Source organism: Poecilia mexicana, unplaced genomic scaffold, assembly GCF_051168715.1.
Source record: "Poecilia mexicana isolate PSO_F unplaced genomic scaffold, ASM5116871v1 scaffold_23, whole genome shotgun sequence".
Lineage (NCBI taxonomy): Eukaryota > Metazoa > Chordata > Actinopteri > Cyprinodontiformes > Poeciliidae > Poecilia > Poecilia mexicana.
In genome coordinates this window covers 9,620,885-9,641,887 of record NW_028263392.1, presented here as the reverse complement: position 1 = coordinate 9,641,887, position 21,003 = coordinate 9,620,885, and the positions used below count along the sequence as shown (strand labels likewise).

The following is a 21,003-nucleotide window of genomic DNA, read 5'->3' as shown; positions in this document are numbered from 1 at the left end:
AGAGAGGCAGAGGGGAACGGGGAACGAGGGAAAAAAAGAGAGGATTAACAGAGGGAACAGGGGGGTTAAGATTAAAAAGGCCAGAAAGAAAGTGATGGATTAGAACAAGAGGGAAATGTATATGACAGTGTTTGGGACGGATCTAAAAGAAAAATAATAGTTGAGGCAGCAAGAAGTCCAGCAAAGAATGTGTGTAAAAGTAAAAAAAAAAAAAGATGAAACGTAGAAAGAGGGGAAAAAACATGCATGATAAAAAAAAGGGCTAGAAATGAACTTGTGTTTGAAGGCATAGCTAATCATATATGTGACTAAAAACAGAACCCCTCATATCTGCTACAGCCGCTTAACATTTAAAGGTATGTGTTTAAACAGCTGCTTTGTTACTTTTAGCCAACTGGACCTTGAAAGGCAAACCCATCTGCGACAGATGATTTGTTTCAGTACATGAATTTATGGGAAACCCTCTGCGATATATAATTTGGGACCGATCAGAGACAGAGCTGCTGTCAAAGGAATACGGGCGGCATCTAACTGCCGAGGGGCTTTGGATGTAAACATATTCACAAAAAAACTAATTATTGAAATATTTACCTCTTTTAATTGATAAAAATGGCCGCAGTTATGTAGAATATCAAGTTCTATCGATTATAGACTTTTATTTAAGATGGGATAGGTGGATGAAGAAACAACGATGGTTGCCACATCTTCTTTCTTATACTTATTCATCCAGATAGTGCATGAGAATGTAAATACACACTACAAATGTATATCAGAGGTGCAGTTGGCCTTGTTTATTCTCAAATGCCCAGTGTCTTAATGTACTTGCAAGCTGCAGCTGTCAGGAAAGCAACAGAAGGGGTGTAGAGCTTGTAGGCTATCTGCTCCATGTGCATACATGTGCTCTCGCCAATGCAACTCACACACACTGCATACACACATTTTGTGTGGTACTGACATTAAAATCGATGTTTAAGTCCACAGAAAATAAGTACGTTTTGAAAAAATAACTTTCAAAAATCAAGCTTTTTCTTTTTTTATAACACGGATGGCAGCCTTTCTTGTACTTTGTGTATTTTTTGTGTGGTTATTCTCTGCCACTTCTGCTAAACAACAGACAGTCCCCTCAAAACACTTTGGTCCATTTTTCATCGACCCAAACATCACTAATATCTTTGTTGGCGGCGCAGCTGGTCTCTATGGAGACGCAGAAGAAGTAAACAGGCAGATTCACTCTTAAAGCTTTGGCAGTGGGGACTCTGCTCCCTTTCTGCTTTTATATAAATGAAGATCGGTGTGCTGATGCTACAGGACGGGACAGACCCGAACTGCAACGAATGATAAGTCCTTCAGAGAGAACCATCGGAGCTGATTGTCCCTCTACCCAGGACTTGTAAAGGTCTTGGGTCAAGAAAAGGGCAACTAAGTCCTCTGCAGACCCCACACATCCAGGACACAAATTGTTTGGACATTTATATTCAGGTCAGTGCTACATTTACTCAAACCAGCCGCCACAGGCTTACACTGTCAAATTGCCCGTATCGATACCATGTACTTTTGCACAAATTCAACCTTGTCCTCCTCTTCTGTCGTCTACTGTTAAATGATCAATTGCGATGTAGTATAAACCCAAGAATTATTCTCAAAAATAATTGATTTAGTAGTCTGTTGCAGAGTGAATGAGGACAAGGCATCCTCCTTCATGCTGTATATTCTGTACACACTGCTTTGTCTGCACATGACTGAGATATAATCTAGCTCGGTGTGTGTTTGTGATTGTGTGTGTGTGTTATACCTTATTCTGTAATAAATCTTTGAGTAAGTCTCTGCCTTTCTGCTCCAGATATGCATTATGTTGCATATCTGTATCTTGGTTGGTCAGTTTCAATCTAGTTCTTCAACATAAATCACAGTTGTGGTAAACGGCTCACCCAGTACAACACGTCCGTCCAGCCTTCCATGGTTATGCACTGGAACACCGTCAGCATGGCAAAGGCAAAGTTGTCAAAGTTGGTGATTCCGTCATTCGGGCCTGCCCAACCCATTTGGCACTTGGTTCCGTTCTGCGTGCAGTGCCGACCGTAAGCGCCGTCAGGTGCACATGGTGCTGGTTTTTCCTCTGCATATGCTTCTGCGACAAAAAGTCATGTTTTGATCGTCAACATAAAAATGCATAAATAGCTTTCCTCTGGAGAGCAAAACAAGTTTAGATTTTTATAAATTAACTGTTAAAATATTGTATCAAATTCATCAAAATGTTTGATAATATACCTTCTTAAATGTTTTTTTTTTGTCTTTTGATAAAAGCATGAACCAAAAATCATAACATCATTTTGCTAGCACAATTGAGTGGATTTGTACTCAACATTACTACTTATCTAAGTCAGTCACTGTATATCTGTGAAAAACGACTTTACATTTAATTACATCAACATAATGTTTTATGTAATACATAAAATACATAAGTTCATACAAAATGCTGAGGAAAAAAGCTACCCAAAGTCATCTACATCCAGTGCAATTATCACTTAAACCTATTAAGTGTTATCATTTCAGCAACTACTGCTTTCAGGTCTTTGGGATACCTGACAGTGAATCTTTGTTACGTGGCCATATAGGAATGAAATGCTGAAATTCTCTTAGTTTTATTCCAGATGTAACAGGAGGCACATTTTTCAAAAAGTTCCACTTCTGTCTCATCAGTCCACACAGGACCATTAACATGTTTTGTTTCTGTCTCAGTTGGACGTCTGTGTTCTTTGGGGTCAGCGATGGGTTTTGTCTTGGAAGTCTCCAATGATTTTTTTTTTCCCATTCCCATTCTTATTATAAATTAATGAACAATGGCCTTAGCTGGTGCAGCAGAAGTCCATAGTGCTTGATGTTTTTGGGTTTTTTTTTGTCCTTTTGAAAAAGTCCCTAGGAATTTGTTGGGCCCACAGTTCCAAATTTGTCCCATTTGTGGATAATGACCCTCCCTGGGGTTCGCTGGACTTCCAAAGTCGTAAAAATGACTGAGCTTATGTATATTGGGTCATCATGTTACTGTTTGAGAATGCTCCACCTACTTAAAGTCATCAGTGGTAACATTTAAGTAATTTTTTGCACTTCTGGAAGTAGACATTGCTGTGTCTAATGAAACTGAACCAGAATGAAGTGTGTAGCTACAGTTATCTTATGATTTAACAACGGGCACATGTTGATTTTCATACAGGCCCAGGTTAGTTTGGACAACTTACCTTTAATAACTGAAATCATCATTTGAAATCTATGTTTTCTATTTACTAAAGCTCTGTAGAATGGGAATAAAATGTTAAATGTGACCAAAAAGCAAAAACAGAAGAAATCTGTAAGGAGGTAATTCTTTATCAAAGCTTTGCATTTTACCATCATAAAAATATATATATTTTAGTCTCAGGTGAACAGCTATACAATAAATCCAGGCTATGTGAAAAATAGTGTTAAACTAATTATGCAAAATAAGCCCTACAGGGTGATGTATAGGAGAGTAGTGTATCACCACTTAACCCATGCAAAGCTAATGCCTCTCCAGGGGCCGATAACAACACTCGAGTCCATTTCCATCCAACAACCTGTGCTAAAAGTTGCTTCAATCATTTATGACAGCTCCTGTTTCGATAATTGTTCAAATCATTCATAAAATAAATGATGTTGTGAATTATTAATTGAATGCACTCTTTTTCTCTCTGCCATGTATTTCTGATGGATGACTTTTTGCTACAGATTGGAGTTAATGCACAGTCAGCCTTTTAATGGCACTGTAAGAGCAGGGCTGTGCGTTATTTATCTGCCTGTTTGGTGGTTTCCTTTGTGCATGTGGCTACCTGGATTGCTGTATTTGCAGGTCTTGTGCATCTTGCCCATGAAGAGCTCCAGGCCGATGATGGCATAGATGATGATGACGAAGAGGACCAGGAGGGCGATGTGGAGCAGAGGAACCATGGCTTTGATTATGGAGTTCAACACGACTTGTAAACCTGCGGCACAAACAACTCTAATGTAAGTCACTATGACTGGTGTAATAGATAAAGCCAACTTAGAACGGGGCTCCAGTGAAGTCTTTTGAAAAATTGTAGACTTTTAAATCTGGGTTGGTGCCGGAAAACCAACCGGTTTAACTTGGCTCTCTCTGCTTGTTCTGATACATCCAGCCACTATTATGCCAGGAACTTTTTGACATCTATTCAAAGCGTGACTTCTCTCTTAAATTCGCTAAGGAATATTTAGTCAAATATCAGTGGCAATGTCATGTATAAATCTGAGCATTTCTGTGTAATTCTGTGTCAAATTAATGATAGAAGCTTCGTTCTAGTTTTTAGAAATACTTTATGTTCATTATAAAAACTTCCTTGCTTGATTACAAAACCAGAATTATATGAAGCTAATGTCTATGATGAGTGAATGTGGAATTGTTAATGGCGGTCAGTGTAACAAGTATACAGCCTTCATTCATTCTTGTCATGAATTCGCCATATACGTACTGCATTTTTTTGCATACCTCTCTAATAAGCAACTTGCCATTGGCAAAGGACAATGTGAAAGTAATCTTAATATACAAGTTCTGTGTATCCATTGAATCAAGCTGCTTATATTGCCTCATTCAAGTCAAGCAGTTTATTTGTGTTGCAGTGAAAATTATCGTGCCGTCGCCTGCAACTTTGCTGAACTTGCAAAACTGCCATTGTTGATCCAGAACATTTTAATAGGTTTTGGAGCTTGTTGCTTTATTCACAGTTTATCAAAGATATAAAACTTCACATCTGATCCCCTGACCACAACGTTTCGTACTTACTGGGTACTCCAGAGACCAGTCTGAGCGGTCTTAGTACTCTGAATGCCCGCAGAGCCTTGACATCGAAGCCTGCCGCCTTCCCGCCAATCGGAGTGGCCCCGTCTCCCTTTGTGGCCTGTTCCAAAATCGCACTGAATAACCTGTGGGATAGCGCAGGAACTTCAGTAAATACGTTAAATACAACCACAAGACATCAGAAGATGATGGTGAAAGGAATAGTTGAAGAAGATCCTCGTTTCTTATAGTTATGGCGTTGTTTACCGTTTTATTTAACACTAATTTGCGTTAGCGTTTAAAAGCAAACATGTTTACTGATGTAAAAAAGACAATTGGTAATTGGTACACACTCATATCTTTGTAGACGTCTTTACCCTCCCAATACGCTGCTGTATTTTCTGTATTCTTACTCATACGCTGATGAGCAGATCGGAGGGCAGCGTGCCTTGGTGTCTTACCCACCATGCCACACTCCAGGGTGCGGAATTAAACTTTTTATCCTCTAACGCCCTGCAGCTGTGCTAAAACCTCCCCTGTTGAAAGACATTTGGAGAGATCGCAATGGAGGAAATACAACCTGCTCAATTAGCTGGTGTTTCGTCACAACAATAGAAGATGCTCCATCTGTCCTCTCTCTGTTTTCCAAAGATGAGAAAATGTGACACTCCTGGCATAAAATATTTAACAATCGGCTCAAAAAATATATATAATAATAATGGGCACGTCTTTAGGATTTGCTTGGATGTGTGTGTTTGTGTAAACTAACAAACATGTCAGAAAATACACTCATCTTTGAAAAGTGCTATATAAATAAAATTTGCTTAAAACTTAGTTTTTTTTCTAAAATATTCCTAAAGTATCTAATTTAAATGTCAGGATCTTGTCAATTCACTACCATTTATCCATTGATAGTTTCTGTTGCCTGTGTGCTCTGAAAGTTTCCCCCCCAAAAAAGCAAATTTACTGTGTTTTTGCTTCGGTCACATTTAAATGTTTTATGATCATCCAACAGTTTTTGACATCACACATGTGAAAGTACAAAAAAAAAAAAGTTTAATAAATGAAATAATAATTTTCAAATGGAAAAAGCACCACAGTAATTGCTTTTTCCTTGTTGCTCTTTAGGTCTCCACACATCAGTGCATAAATTGCAACATTGACAAAACAAAACAAAAAGAAAACGGCTATCGCATTTTTAAGCGAAAGCTGTTGCCCTTCATGTGCCATTGCCTTCAGTTAGCCGTTATCCCTGTTGTTGTTGTTGTTGTTTAGAGATGTCTCTTTGGGCTAAGTGGCTGACACGCTTGAATTAATGTACATCCAGCTGAGCGCAACGTTCTTCCCCCCACCCTCTTTTTTTTTTTTTCTCTCTCCATGATTCTGCTGCTGAGACTCTCTAGAAAACACTAGCTAGCTAAGCTCAAAGGCCAGTCAGTGGTGTGTTAGTCATGGAGAATTATCAATTAGCAGAGATGAAATGGCCACTTGAAAGGGCCTCTCAAAACATGTCGCCCTCTCTGCCTCTCTCTCTCTTTCAGCCTCTCCATTTGATTAACTCTGTGTCTAGGTGGGAAGCACGCCTTTTTCATTCAGTCTGACGAGCACGTCGAGGATTAACGAGTTAGCAACACCAGCGTTTCGTTTATTATTAATTAGAACGTTTGTGTAGAAGCGCGTAAGGGTCTGTGTACATCCACAACCAAACACTCGATCGGCCGCTTCCATTCATGGTGTTGTCGTCATTAAAGTTTCAGTACTAAATAAATTGAGAACGGCGCCAAACACTTGAATCAAAGCACAATCCAGATTTTCCACAAAAAAAAAAGAACTTTGCACCTGCTCAAGCAGTGTTACAGTTTACCTGCCAGTCATTGCATTTGTCTGACAGTTCAGCTCATTTAAGTTAAAGCTTTACTCAAGAAAAACAAAAATGGAGAGAAGTAAAATATGGCTGCATATGAAAAGCATTTCCTGAAGAAAAAGCTACCTGTTCATTTACACACACATGCACTGAACCTTCATTAATAGCCTTTTAGGTATGTGTCAGCAACAGCGTGGCCTGTAGCAACTGTGTGTGTGTGTGTGTGTGCGCGTGTGTGTGTGTTCACGTGTGTCAGCGGGCGCACGAGTCCCGAGGCTGCTCAGCACCAGGTACAAGCTCTTTCACCCATATGGTGAGTATTCCAGAGGGAGTGAACTCTTGTCGCTTCTCATCTATACACACACACACACACACACACACACACACACACACACACACACACACTCACATGCATGAAGATGAGCGCTCAGCCATGCACATAAAGAGAGGCAGTCCTGTCACAGCTGAATATTTCTACTGTAAGCATGTCTGTGTTTCACAGCGTTTCGGTTGAAGTTGTTTTCCTTTTAGAACATCCAGCACACTCGATCACAAAAAAAAAAAAAAAAAAATAGGACAACCCCTTTAAATATTGAATTATTAATTTAAAAAATTTACATGTTCATCGTTTTTTTTTTTTTTTTTTTCATTTCTGGAAAATAAAACGATTAAATTATAAAACAATTTGGTTTCCTGCTTTAAACAAAATACGTACTTAAAAAAAAATAAATAAAAAAGTTGGAACACCCTTTCGCCGATTAGATAATATTTGGCTGAAATAACCTCAGTGAGATGTTATTTCACTGGGGAAATCGTGGTTTAAATTACCCAAAACAGCAAAAAATATCTCCTAAAGTGTCCCTGAATAAGACAAATTGTGAACCTCTGAACTCCATGTTTCCCTGTTTACTGAAGCACTTAACATGCGACTGCCAAGAAAAAAAAAAAAAAAATGCTGCATCACAGTAAAATCCTAAATATAGCAAAAGGAGACAGAACAGAGAGGGGCAGACGAGGAGAGTAGATAGCTGGAGTGGGAAAGGTTGTGTTTATGCCAGGGGCAATGGTACCATGTTGTTGGTATGTGTGTTTTTATGAGCTGGAGCCAAATGCGTTTAGTTAGTGATGTCTAATGTGAGTGAACACTTGACTGGCAATGAAGAAGACTGGTTTAGAGCGTTTGTATCTGTGCCGGAGAAGCCTCCCCTCAGGCCGCAGGCCACTTCCTCACCGCCTCTCTCTCTCTCTCTCTCTCCCTCTCGGAAGCACACACACGCTCACACACATACGCTCAATTAGACCATTTTTATGGCTTTAATGTATCTGTCAGGTCCACTGGCAGTAATGCAGAGACTACACTGTACACACGGCTCAGCCGGGCGTGTAGTTGCGCACACTCAGAAAAAGAAAAAAAAAAAAACAAGCGAAGAGGGTTTAGCAGATAGCCTGTGTTGCTGAGTTTCAGATAAAAGAAAAAAACAGAGCAGGGCTTTGCTATCAGCAACTCACAAGCTAATCAGTTTAAGCTGCACCAGTACACTGCAGGCCCGAGTTTACTGGGGCTTTCATCTGCATTCGCAATGAACAAAACGAAGCTTGCTTTACCAAACAAAAAGCCAACTCTAGCATTATGTGGCTACATTATATTTATACCCTTTCCACTTTTCGTACTTTCCTTCCGCTTTTGTTTCATGACACCGAGGCCTTCGCAGAACGGCTGGATTCAAACTGACGTTTGCAGGTCAGAGTAACCCAGAACACTCCCAGCACATTTTAAGCCTTCATCTCTCGCACCGCTTGTCTTCACTTACCCTACTACTACAATGATGAAGTCGAGCAGATTCCAGCCGTTCCTCAGGTAGGCGTTGGGGTGGAAGAGCAGGCCGTAAGCTATTACCTTGAGGAACGCCTCCACAGTAAAAATGATAAGGAACAGGTACTCCACGCGCTCCTGGGGACACACAGAAAAGGCGAGATCCACTCATTTATCAGAGCAGCAACATATTGCAGGAGACAGATGGTACAACATGAGAGAACAGTGAGTGAACTTTGACATTTAAAAGAATTCCATGAATAAGGTGCGCTAACTGTCCGGTTATATGCGTGATCGTTTACAGTCGTAAAATCTTTTTATTTCCAAGAGATTTTTCGAAACTTGGGAGAACCAGCAGTGCTGACCCCTTTATCTGCCTCTGCTCTGAGTTTAGCAGCCTGCACAAGATGTTCACTTGCTGCGTATCAAGCCTCTAGTTTGTCTACAGTATGTGTGTGTGTGTGTGTGTGTGTGTGCTTCATTATTTTTTTGTGTTAGCATGTATTTGTCTAACTTTTGGCCATGTACACAATCAAAACGTTTTGATTGTTTAATCAGAGCAGCCATCTTCCGGTCCCTCATGGCCACTGTTTGATGCACAAACACACACACACACACTAACTCACACACGCGCAGACATTCAGAAGCTCTGTTTCTACCACAGCGTTCCTCGGAGATTGTTGTCACAGTGACGACCTCCTGCCTGAGGTCCTGAGAAATGTCCCGATATGGCTTTCTGAGCGCAGGATCATACGACTTTTTGATTATTTGGATAAGCTGTAAACAATTCATCATCCACCTAATTATCTGTCAGATCTCTTTTATAGCTGCTCATTTTGAGCTCGAACAAGACGTGCAAAACATGAATCTTCTATATTCAGCTACGTCGGTTAATCAAACATATTTAGCTACATCTGTCAATCTACTCATTCGTCTCAGCCCCTGATCCCTCTCGCGATCCCACTCTTTTCCCAGGGACACACATGCACACAGGGCCAGAGGTTTGGAACAGAGGGCCAGCCAGGTCCCTCAAGGCCTCAGCCTGTTCCCCTGGGAAAAATCAGCCAGACCTGGACCTGAAGGGACGTAGCCTCTCTCTACGTGTCTAAATATGCAATAATAGCTTTCCAAGCTGTCCAAGTTGGCAAAATACAGAAATAGAAATCAAAGCAGCTGAAATTTAGGTGTCGTATCAAAACAGTTATATGAATACACAGCTTAGGTAGGGTGTTCAAGCAATTTCAGCAGCACAAACCTAATAAATTAAGAGTTTTTTATTTTTTATTTTTCACCACAAATGCATCAAATGAGATTAATAGTAGCCAAAATGCTAACTGCTTCTTTCTGTGGGGTGGGAAGTTTTTTTTTTGTGTTTTAAAAATTTAATGTTTGAACAGTAAATATACATGTTTTTATATGGGTGATTTTTTTTCACAGCATTTCGTTCTACCAATAAATGCAACTCTTGAAGCATTCATTGGTAGAATTGTGGAAAAATAAACCTTATTAAATTTTCATTCTCTGCAACAACAATTAAAAATACATTTTAATGTTTTATCTTAAGGAATTATCTGCTTAAGGTGCACAGGCTGGGAAAACAAATTATTTATAATAATTGGTGCTCATGAGACTGTAACATGGCTGCCTTTCTAAGTTCCTCTGGTAGGTAGCTGTACTACAATGCTGAAGAATTCTTGTATAACAGATAAACAAAGAATATTGTCAGGCAAGGTTAGTCAACTTTAACAAGTACCTTTCCAGACTTATCTACTAATTTCCAATCCTATGGTGTAAGAGAGATCCGTCCATCCATCCATCCATCCGTCCATCCATCCATCCATCCGTCCATCCATCCATCCGTCAGTCCATGGGAAAACTACACTAATGTACTGTACACATTATGAGAGGTTATTCTCCCAAGTGGGAAAAAAAAACTTCTTCTAAGTAATGGACAAATAAAGTCTGCCTGGTGGCTGAATTAATTATGATGACAATTACTCTAGCATCACCAATCAATGTCAACAAATAAATCAGCAGCCTCGACGTACAGTCGACGTTGACGTTTGTTTGCACAACTTACCCTGAGATTGGTTGTTGGGGCTGATCAGAATCTAAAGCAGTTCCAGAGAAAACAAACAAATGTGTCGGAGCGTGGCGGATGACTCCATCACACCAGTTGCCAGGTCTGTATCAAGAAGTGGCCCTGCGTTCACTACAAAATGAGGTTGCGAAAACGGCACGCCAAAAGTGAACGAATTAATGTTGAAAGAATTCTCCGGTTCACATTTCCTGCTGTTATTTTTGTATTTCCTCAATAATCTGGAACCTAGATATGTTTCCTGATATTTGGACAATATAAAGAACAGTAACTAAAGCACAGAAACATACAGTAGGTTTCCACCCAATTCTTTTGCACTTTTTAGAAATCGAAACAACAATGCACTGTTGATTTTATTCTCACTGCCAATTTAAAGTTTTTCCTTTAATCACTGGGCTTCTTTATCTTTATTTGTGATATTCTCGTATCAGCTTCAAAATGTGTCGTAATTGATTTTTTTTCCTTTTTTTTAAAAAAATATCCATCATCTGTTCTGATGACCCTTCACCACACATGGTGCTGATGTGGAAGTAATTAATTTCTCAAATCCACACACTCGCACATCTCACAAAGGCTCTCGGTAACACTCCCTCTTTCTTAAACACACTCACCCTGGCCGTGTATCTGCTGGTGACAGGCAGACAGCGTGGCGCTCAGAAGAATAAAACAAAGAAAAACATCTGGTAGGAGCAGCTTAGCCTGCCACACAGAAACACACACACCTTCCCTTCCTCCTTTCATTCCACTCATACAGACCCATAAAGGGAAAAAAATCCATAAGGGGCACTACTAATTTGGTTAGTGACAGGGATGGAATGAGAGATAAAAGATGAGAGACTGGAGGACGGAGAGAGAATCAGGTGCGAGGAATAGAGGCAGACTAAAAGAGACAGAGAGGAAGAACAAGGCAGACAGAACAACCGAAAGGTGAGTATGTGGGAGCAATAATTGAGTTAACTGTGATAGGTCAACCAAACCACCTATCCATCAACCAGACCAATCAGATTATAGTATTGACATTCTACCATAGAGCAGGCTATGTTTCCATTTGAAACGGCCTTCTGTGTTTGTGTGTGTGTGCGCTGGAAGACAGGATTAGCCATTAAGCTGCTTTTGAAAGATCCCACAGACCCATCATAGTCTGCTGCTGTGTGTGATTGCCAGGCACTTTGAACGCCGGCCGCTCACACACACATATGAACACAAAGCAGCGGGGGGTGCTTCAAAGATAGCATTTTTATTTCAGAACTTATCCATTCAACACGTCCAAACCGCAAAGTTACCAGCAAAATAACTGACAGTGAGTAAATACTGCATGTTTAGCAGGGATGCAACAACCACATGATGTTAAAACACCACTTGTCATCAACGTGAGGCAGCCTGAAAATGCAGTCAAGTTAGATTAGGGTTTAAAAATAGCCTCAGAGCAACAAAGTCAATGTTGTACATTAAAAAAAGAATTAGATTTTGATATTGGCAGATCTGAAAAAACCTGTGCTGCTTAGTTCTCTCAGGAGATATAGATCAAAACTTAAGCAATAAGTTGTTAGAAGCTCGATGTTTGAGCCAAGTTATGCAATTTAAAACAATTTGACCAAATAGTAAGGACACACGCAGACTTGTAATTCACAAGAAAATATAGAAACGCTTTTAAGAATTGCATTCCAGCATTCAGCAAACAGAAATACTTCTGGTCATCATAACTTGGAAGAAAAACGTTTCGTGTTTGACTTTGCAGCCTGGGCTGCATTTCATCATCTCAGTTCAAATCTGTTTTATGTTTCACTTTTTAACAATTGTGGAGAGAAAATTATCCACGATGTTGGCAGGTTCTGATCTTGCATTTCCAGCTGAGAATATCAATGAAGAGCCTATTAATTGATTTGATGTCAAAGAAATATTTTTCAAAAGAACGCAGAGCGATAGTGCAGGATTATCAACAGGAGTGCTGGCTTACTCACCTATGACAAACTGAGTCTTAGGTTCTTATCTTTCTGCATACCTGTGGGAGAATTCAGCACCTGGTGAAGGTACAGCACTGCTTGCCACAACTCGATTTAATTCATTTTAGAAAAGGGGGAGGGGGGGAAATCCATGTATCACTTTATCTCCAAAAGTGTATTCTAAACCTGGATGCAAAATAAACCCGATGCACTTTAGTGAGCAGGCTTGACTTTCGGTTTCCACCCTGGTATATAAAATACTTTCTGCTCTTGTTATATTGAGCACTGTGAGCGTTTGGCCTTTTGTTGTCTCAGCCAGCTGGTGAACATTTAATTTTCTCAACCATTGTCGTTCTGAAGAGCGTCTCTATTTGTGTGCTGCACAGAGCAGTGGTGGATTTGAAACAGCTACTGGTGACTCTCTGTCTCTCTCTTTCTCTCTCTCTCTCTCTCTCACACACAAACACGTACTGTGTTGGAATTGGATGTCACCATGCAACGCATAGATATTTTAAAATAAAAATAGACTTTCATCTCATTTTTGACTAATGTGAATATGTTTTGATGCCCTGGAATGCATCAAAAGGAGTACAGGAAACGCCACAGCCTTATAGAAAAGAAATTTCCTTGGGCTGAATTTAATTTTAGGTTTCCGCCCTCTGCAAGGCTTTATCACACTGTAAGCTGCTGTCATACTGCTTCTCGTCTTTCTATGTATGTTGGCGTGTCGAAATATGGTTATTATGTGGGTTTAAACATGAGATAATATGCATTTAGTCAGGATCCAGGGTTGGTTTGGGGTTTTGTGGGTTTGTAGTTCATTTATCTGTTCTCTCTAGTTTTTATATTGTTGTTCTTTACGTTATTATAGTTAGGTTGTTATATCTTGTGCTTAGTTTTTCTGTTTTTAGATCCCCTTACTTTCCATCAACCTCTTGTGCCATATTCTCTCTCTTTCTCTCCGTTCTCAGTCTGCCTTCTGCTCTCTCCCCTCACTCTTGCAACCCGTTAGCTAATCAGCTCTGGTCTACTGTTCCAGCGTTCCCTCTCTGATTATTTATACACCTCTCTGATCACTCCTCACTGGAGTGATCACTGCTCCATATCGTCCACTCTGTGTTTCCCCTGGCTTCCTGTGTTGCGCTCCCAGCTTGTAAAGTTGTGTTTGGACTTCATTATACTTTTACTCATCATTATCCACTTGCTGCCTCTGTATGGCGCATTTAGTGGAACGTTGAATCCTGTCGCTCCTATTACCTTATTTAATTTCTAAGCGAATCAAAAACTAGGTTGGGATGTTGTCAGGTGAAACCTGTCCACAAATTCAGCAACTGTAGATGAATGATTAATGCAGACAGAAGCATAAAACTAAATACTTTCCACTCAAAACTTTTTGCACTACTAGAACCACATTCACCCAGCTGTCCCAACGAAGACGAAGCCATTGATTAACCAATAAACAAACCAGTGGGTTGTTGCTGCGACATTTGACTCGCGCTTGTGCAAATTCCAGATGGGACAGTTAGAGGGCGAAGGAGAAAACCTGCAGCAAACAGCCAGAGATGGGGAATCGAACACGGGACAAATGTGCAGAGGATCACAGCCCTCCGCTTGGTGTTAGGTTAATTGATTACTGTAAATTGCTCTCAGGTGTGGTGGTGTGTGTGTGTGCATTGTTGCCTGTCCTGTGTGTATCTGTGTTGCTCTGTAATGGACCGGCAGCCTGTTCAAGCTGTACCCTGCATCTCCAGCCAAGTCTTCCAACCCATATGAGGCTGCAACGTCACAAAATCCAAGTTTAAAAAAAAAAAAAGAAATGTGACAATACACTCAGATTTGTTGGTTACAAACAAATCTGGAGTGTCGTTAAACTATCAGTCTTTACACTTTTTCATATTCCTCACGTCTTGCTAGTAAGTCCTTATCTCCTCCTCATTTTTCCATCAACTCCACTGTTTGACCCACTCCCTCACTTTTGTTTGTCACCTACTGTCCTTCTTTTTCTCATCTTTCTTTCTCTCAATCTCTGTGGGTGCCAACATGAAGTTACCATAGAGACCAGGATGGGTGCCGACAGGTTTCCATAGAAACTGGGCTACGGCAACAACAGCAGATTTTTTTTTTTCCCACACAAAGACAGATGACACTGATCAGTACTGTACCAAGAATATCCACAGCACATAGTCCTAATTACTACTGTTCTGTCAGCATCTAGAGTTCCTATTGTGTGTCTGCTGTATGTGCTAACAACACAATTCCTATACTGTTATGAAATTATACATTTGCGCCTGTTCAGTTTTCCCAATCACAGAATCATATGCCACCAGTTGATTGTGCTAAATGGTCATATTTGTACTCAATAGTCTGATTTGCAAATACTGTTTGAAATGTTCTCAAGTTCGATTTTGCCATAGATTTGCAACTGTATTTAGGTTTAGCTAATAAATGGTGCTTTGATCTAAAACCAGGTCAATATTACTCTGGTGCTACAGTTGGTTGATGGTGCCCAATTTCAAGGGCTAGTATAGTATCCAGATTAGTACATAGACCAACTCTCAAATCAAGTGCCAAGTAAAGGCATGAAAGTCTAACACTGAGTTCAAAGTGATGGCATGCAAGTCTTGAAGTTTGTTCCACAAACATCTTTGATTGTACCAAAATCAAGGAGCTGCAATAGAGCATGTCAGTGTCTTCAGGGCTAAGAGCTGCACTGAATATAGTCATTTTGAAAATCGATAAATCTGTACTTATTACTAAATGCTCAAACTTTAGGTGTACAACACATTGATACCTTGGTGTGATCCAACTTGCGTCCGGGTGAATGTTAGAGCAGCAGTTTCAGTGAGTCCTGGACACCCAGTTTACGCTGACACGTCAATCCGCTAATTTAAAAACTTCCCCTGTTTTCGACATGCGTACAATATGATAGAACAAAAAAAAAACACTTACATCTGTATTTGATTTATTTTTTATATATATTTTACTAAGTTTGAAATATTTGAATTTAACACACTTTATAATATTTTTTTCTATATATATTTGAGGAGGTCACTCAAAAGAATTGCTGTAGCAAATCGTCTGTGAATTTCTGAGCTCTTAGCAATCCTCTTCAGAGTTTATCACATCTAACAGCCATAAAGAAGAAATCTAATTTCTTCATTTTAACACTTTGCCCTTCACTGAGGACACGGACCCATCAGCTTTTCTTAGACACTGAAGAAGAAGAAGAGCACTCATCTATCTGCAGAACCTTTTGTTAAGGACGGATAAAAAAAAGTCTCTTAAAGTTAGGCTATGTTCTTGTGGTCTCCCGAGTTGGAACTCTGGATATATTTTCAGCAGCTGTCTTTCTAAATAGTTCTACTCTTGAATTCAGTAAACAGAAAAAAAAATGGACGAGCAAAGCTAATCAGAGCTGATGGGAAGGTGTATTGAAATATTTAGAGATTCTTATTTGGGGGCTGCAAAAGACTGGAATAAAGTATTTCGTTTTACCTCAGGAGAGCAAGAGACACCTGAAGTACAGGAAAATAAAGTAATCTGAGAAGAAAAAGCATATAGGCTTATAAATCATCGCACATGATCAGATGGTGTATGTATGTGCAAATAGGCATGTCTGTGGATGTTTGCATTTGTCTGAAGCGAGATTACGTGTACCTTTGAAAGAAAAGGATGGCAAGAAAGCGGGAGATACCGAGATACTGTAAAAAAAAAAAAAGACTGATAAAAAAAAAAGATAAAAATAAAGAGCAATAGATCTTTCCTCCTCTCATTTTCCTCATCCCTTCATCCCTGCTAACATTTTCCCTTTTGTCTTTTCAGTTGTAACAAACTACCTCTCCAGCTCTGCATTCTGCTGCGTCTGACTAATCACAACTCTGCTGCCTCACCACGCAGGGAGACGGATGCAGGAAACGCGGACATGCACGCCACCACGGCCCTGAATTAGGAATTTGTCTTTGTCCTCTCATACAGACGCCCCTTTGAGCACGCAGGTGAGTCACAAGCAAAGTGAAGGATGAAGACGAAGCGAAATGACAAACAAACACACAGATCAGTGTTTTACATAGAGATCAGTGTTGCTGATTCTAAAACTGTCACAATGGATAGATTACTATACTCTTACTCAGTGCATTACTAATGTGTGCACATATGAGTCATCTAGCTTCTTTCTTTAATCAGTCTTACAGTTATGGCTAAGACAGACTGAAAGGTGGCGAAGATTGACAAAATACTATGATAGTATGCTGACACGGAACTCTAAAATACCATAATTAAAGACAAAACTGTAAAAAAATAATAATAATGAAATAAGATTAGTAGACTCACAAGTGGGCATCAGATATGTTTGATTAATGTTTTTAACGTCCTGACATCTAATAAATGACATCAAGTCTGTCTAAAACACACAACTTCTGAGGGTTATGAATTCAAAAGTTTTCAGCTTTTTCTGAACAATCATGTAAAATGTAGAAATAAAAAACAGTTGTAAATTTTTGCAGAAAGTCATAAGCTATATCTATTCCATTAGAAAGTCAAATAGTATTTTTGCAAAGCATAATAAAGATTTATATGAGGAATTGGAACTGGTCCTAGATTTTGCTTATTTTGTCCTGGAATGACCCAAAGTTATTTAATACAGAATTTATTTAAAAGGAGCATTATGTATTATCCAGGCGCATAGTGCAGTTTTATACCACAATCAAGTAACTACACCTTCAGTTGTTATATTTATTTATATATATAAAAAACAACTTAAAAGAAATTTGAATTTGCACTTTGACGTCTTGAAATTGGGACCCTGTCTCTTTAAGACGCTCCTAATTTTTCCGACACTTGAAAGTAAGAAACCATCTGAAACTTGAAGCTTACAAATCTGAGCTTCTTAGACAAAAGTATGAATACAATGACAAAAGAGCCTGATATGTGATGATAACCACAATTGTGTAGACTAAAAGATCTGTATAAGAAGAAAAAATCTGGTTTGATAAGTTACAAAAGTGGGCTTCAAAAGAAAAATGGCAAAATGATAGAAACCTAATATCTTTAGGTTGAGTTTAAGTAAATCTTTAGGCCCTGATCTGCTAAAAATCCCCATTCAGAATGGATTAATCACCTCTGAAACAATAAATCCTGCAAGTTCTGAGAGGGAAATATGATTTCAAGTCAACAAATGAAAGAAAACATCAACCCCCTCTTTCTTTGCGCATCTCCCTTTGCTTCCCTCTCCGTCCACAGTGAATTGCTCGTATCAGAGCCAAACACACCACTCTATCTCCCCACGGTGTGCTGAAACAGCCATGCCTGTAAATGTGAGTCTGTTAAGAATTGCTCCATCATTTCCCCCTCTGGTTAGTGTCCACCGGAGCGAGACCGGAGCACAATACAAGGCAAATGTAGAAACAGAAATACAACAAGAAAATACTGACAGTTGTGGCCATGTTTTTTCATGTGACACGCAATCTGTCTCCATGCCCAAAAATGCAACACAGGGTTTTGTGGACAATTTAATTCATTAGCTCAAATGCAAGTTTCTCAGACCTCTATAAATTCAACTGTTATTAATGGATTAAATCAGCTTTCTACTTTGTGTAACTATACATCGTAGGTCATTTTGTTGGTTAGTTTCAACAATGTAACTTTCATGCAGTGTCACCTGATTTGCATGACTGGGTCACTAAGACCTTAGATTCAGCATTCATTGGAATCAGATATGCTGAAGCCGGGAGCCCTTCGAAGATTCAGATGAATAATTCACAAAAAAAAAAAAAAAAAAAAATTAGAAACAGCATTAGATTCAACATCCTTAAAAAGAAAAGAGAAAGAAGAAGTTTAACAGCCCACCAATCAGTCACCTCAGAGGAAGTCGGCCAAATAGAAAAGATGGCGCAGCCATAAAGCAGCTTCTGTCTCTGGCATGCTTCTTCCATTGACAGGAAACCAACACAACTCCAACTATAAAGTTTTCTCATTTACAAGATGTAGTTCTTTTTGTACTTTTTACTGCATAGAAACTCAATTTCAGCAGTCCAGCTCATTTTGTATCATTTTGTGTTTCTCTGCTCAGTTTTAATAGTTAAGGACTTGCTTACCAAGAATTGCATGCCAACAACCAAAGCAAAATTGGAGGTATGCACTAATTATGATATTGTGAAATATACTTTATCATAGCAACCTTCATGACAGTAATATGTTATTGCAAACATAATTTTTAAAACCTCCACAAAAGGTTGACTTCACAAAAGCTATATTAAATTATGGGTCCACAAAATCTAAATATCAATCCAGTTTGTTGTGCTTTTTAGTTCTGAAGGAGTCAGATACAAGGGAAATGAACTAAATCATTCAGGGTTATAAAGCTGCAACTTTGATGTATTGATATTTAGATATATTTATTTTTCTGAAAATGAATTTCTATGGCTGATATACACCTGCACAGCCAAGAGTCAAAGCCTGTTTTTAGTGATTGTATGCATCTGCAGAGGTGAAAATTCTGCTTAAGAATAACATAGCAGGCGTGCAAAAGGCTTATAATAAAAGGTCTGTGTTCCTCTTTTGACACCGAGGAGTTGTGTGTACAGTGGAATTAAACTGTGAGCACTTTAAGTGACACTGGATTTGTGGGAAAACGTAGCACCTTACCCTCTAACCTAGTAAATCCTCACTGATGAAATATGATTAAAGCAAAGGAAGCTGGTGTAGCTCTTCTGCTGGGTGCCTTAGCAATGTCACCATGACACCCAAACAGGATTAGCTGCTAACACCCACTCCCCTGCTGTTACCATAGTAGCACTGTTTAAACTGCGATCCGGAAGCTATAAAAAGACACACTGAGCTTCAAATAAGAGAAATTTGAAATAATAATAATAAAAAATAATAATAATAATAATGTGATTCACGTAAAGTAGGAGTGGTTGCCAACTTATCTTTTAAGTGCATTTTAATTGACAGGACAGGAAAAACAGAGGCAGACAGAAGGAAAACAGAAAGATATAACAACTATTGATCAAGGTGGAAATGGATAAAATGTGCTATCTTTCAGTTGTCAGATTCAATTTTTTAGACTTGCGAATTTTTCTTTTAGAAAAGCTGTGAACCTCCAAGATGTTTCTGAAGTCCTGTAATGCGCTGCCGTTTATTTCCAAGCTACATGAGTCTCTCACCCTGTCATTGACAAATAAACTCATTTGAATAAAGAACCATTTGAAACTAGTCTCTGTTAAATTGAATCTAAAGCATTCCTGATTTTTGCACATAGGAGATTCAATTAAACTGACAGTACATTGTGAAAGGAAATGACAGCTGGAAGCTCTCAGATCTGAGAGCGATGGCTGTAGGCTAAACAAGACTGTGAAATAACCAAAAATAGATAGAAGACAAAGAAATCCTATGAAAACGCTGCAGCTAATGGTGTATCAAGGAGGGGGGGAAGATAGTCAGCGAGGAAACATGTCTGTGTGTGTGTCTGATAGGTATTTGCTTAAAAGGAATTATACGCTGCTACGGTTGGTGCGTCAGGGCGCTGATGCCAAAGAACATCTTGTGAATATGTCAAAGACACCATGAGCTTTGACAAAATGGCAGGGTCTGATAGCCTGAAATGGAGATTGCTTGGCTACAATGATGCAATGCACATTTAGTTGAGTACTGTGCCCACTAGATCCCATTATGGATATTCAATAAAATGTTGGGTCAAAAAACAAACAAACAAACAGAAAAGAACTAAGGCTAAGATGTGTTCCTGATGAGCCTCCAACTGTGCAGCGGAAAACTGCTACATTTAACAGACCCAAACCAGAATCTACAACTCAGAGCTTAGAAAGTGAACGCAGCCTAGTAAAACGATATATGAAGAATATTGTAAAAAAAAATAAAATAAAATAAAATCATTTCACTGTTGGTTTTGGACTGAAGAATGTTAGGGGTTACATAAAATTGCTGTATTCCTATTGGATGTTACTAAAACCAGATATGTATTTGTCATGATTACTTCATTTGTCTAAATAAGCTTTGATATCTTGGGTGTATAGATCAAATTAGATGTAGGCATAAAAGACATTTGTCACCTATTTGTCCCAGTATGTCATTAGTAGGCAGAGTTTGAATGGGATTTTAAAACCTACCGAGTATTTTCTGTTTTTCCATAATGCCATGTTGCCTCTTTCACCCGGCAACATCAGAGTTGCACTTTAGAAAATAGCCTTTAACTAGTTCCATTTTTTCCTCTTTAAGCTTGAGTCATGAAAAGTCATGAAAATTGCTCACAAAATCTCTAATTCGTCGTAAAGCGCTACAAACTCTACATGAAAAGCCCTCGACTGCTGTTAGTAATGCTTACAGTGGTAATCGTGCTAATTGCTAATTTTTTTGATACTAAAAACTTTAGTTTATAATTTCAACTCTGTCATCACGCCGTCTTAGTTTACAAATTATTAATGAAACTCCGTTTAACCGCAGAGCTGTTTAGCTCTGACTCATGTC

The 21,003-nt window shown here is 39.1% G+C and overlaps 1 protein-coding gene across 1 annotated transcript in view; it reads right to left on the bottom strand.

Annotated features, from left to right (window-relative positions):
* Nucleotides 1–11,339, bottom strand: part of cacna1c (calcium voltage-gated channel subunit alpha1 C) — a 77,889-nt gene extending 66,550 nt beyond the window's left edge. Inside the window, 6 exon segments of the mRNA XM_088003532.1 lie at nt 1,929–2,128; nt 3,843–3,995; nt 4,811–4,950; nt 8,480–8,619; nt 11,191–11,203; nt 11,302–11,339. Of these exon segments, the coding sequence (XP_087859658.1) occupies nt 1,929–2,128; nt 3,843–3,995; nt 4,811–4,950; nt 8,480–8,619; nt 11,191–11,203; nt 11,302–11,339 (684 nt within the window).
* Nucleotides 11,340–21,003: the final 9,664 nt, after the last annotated feature.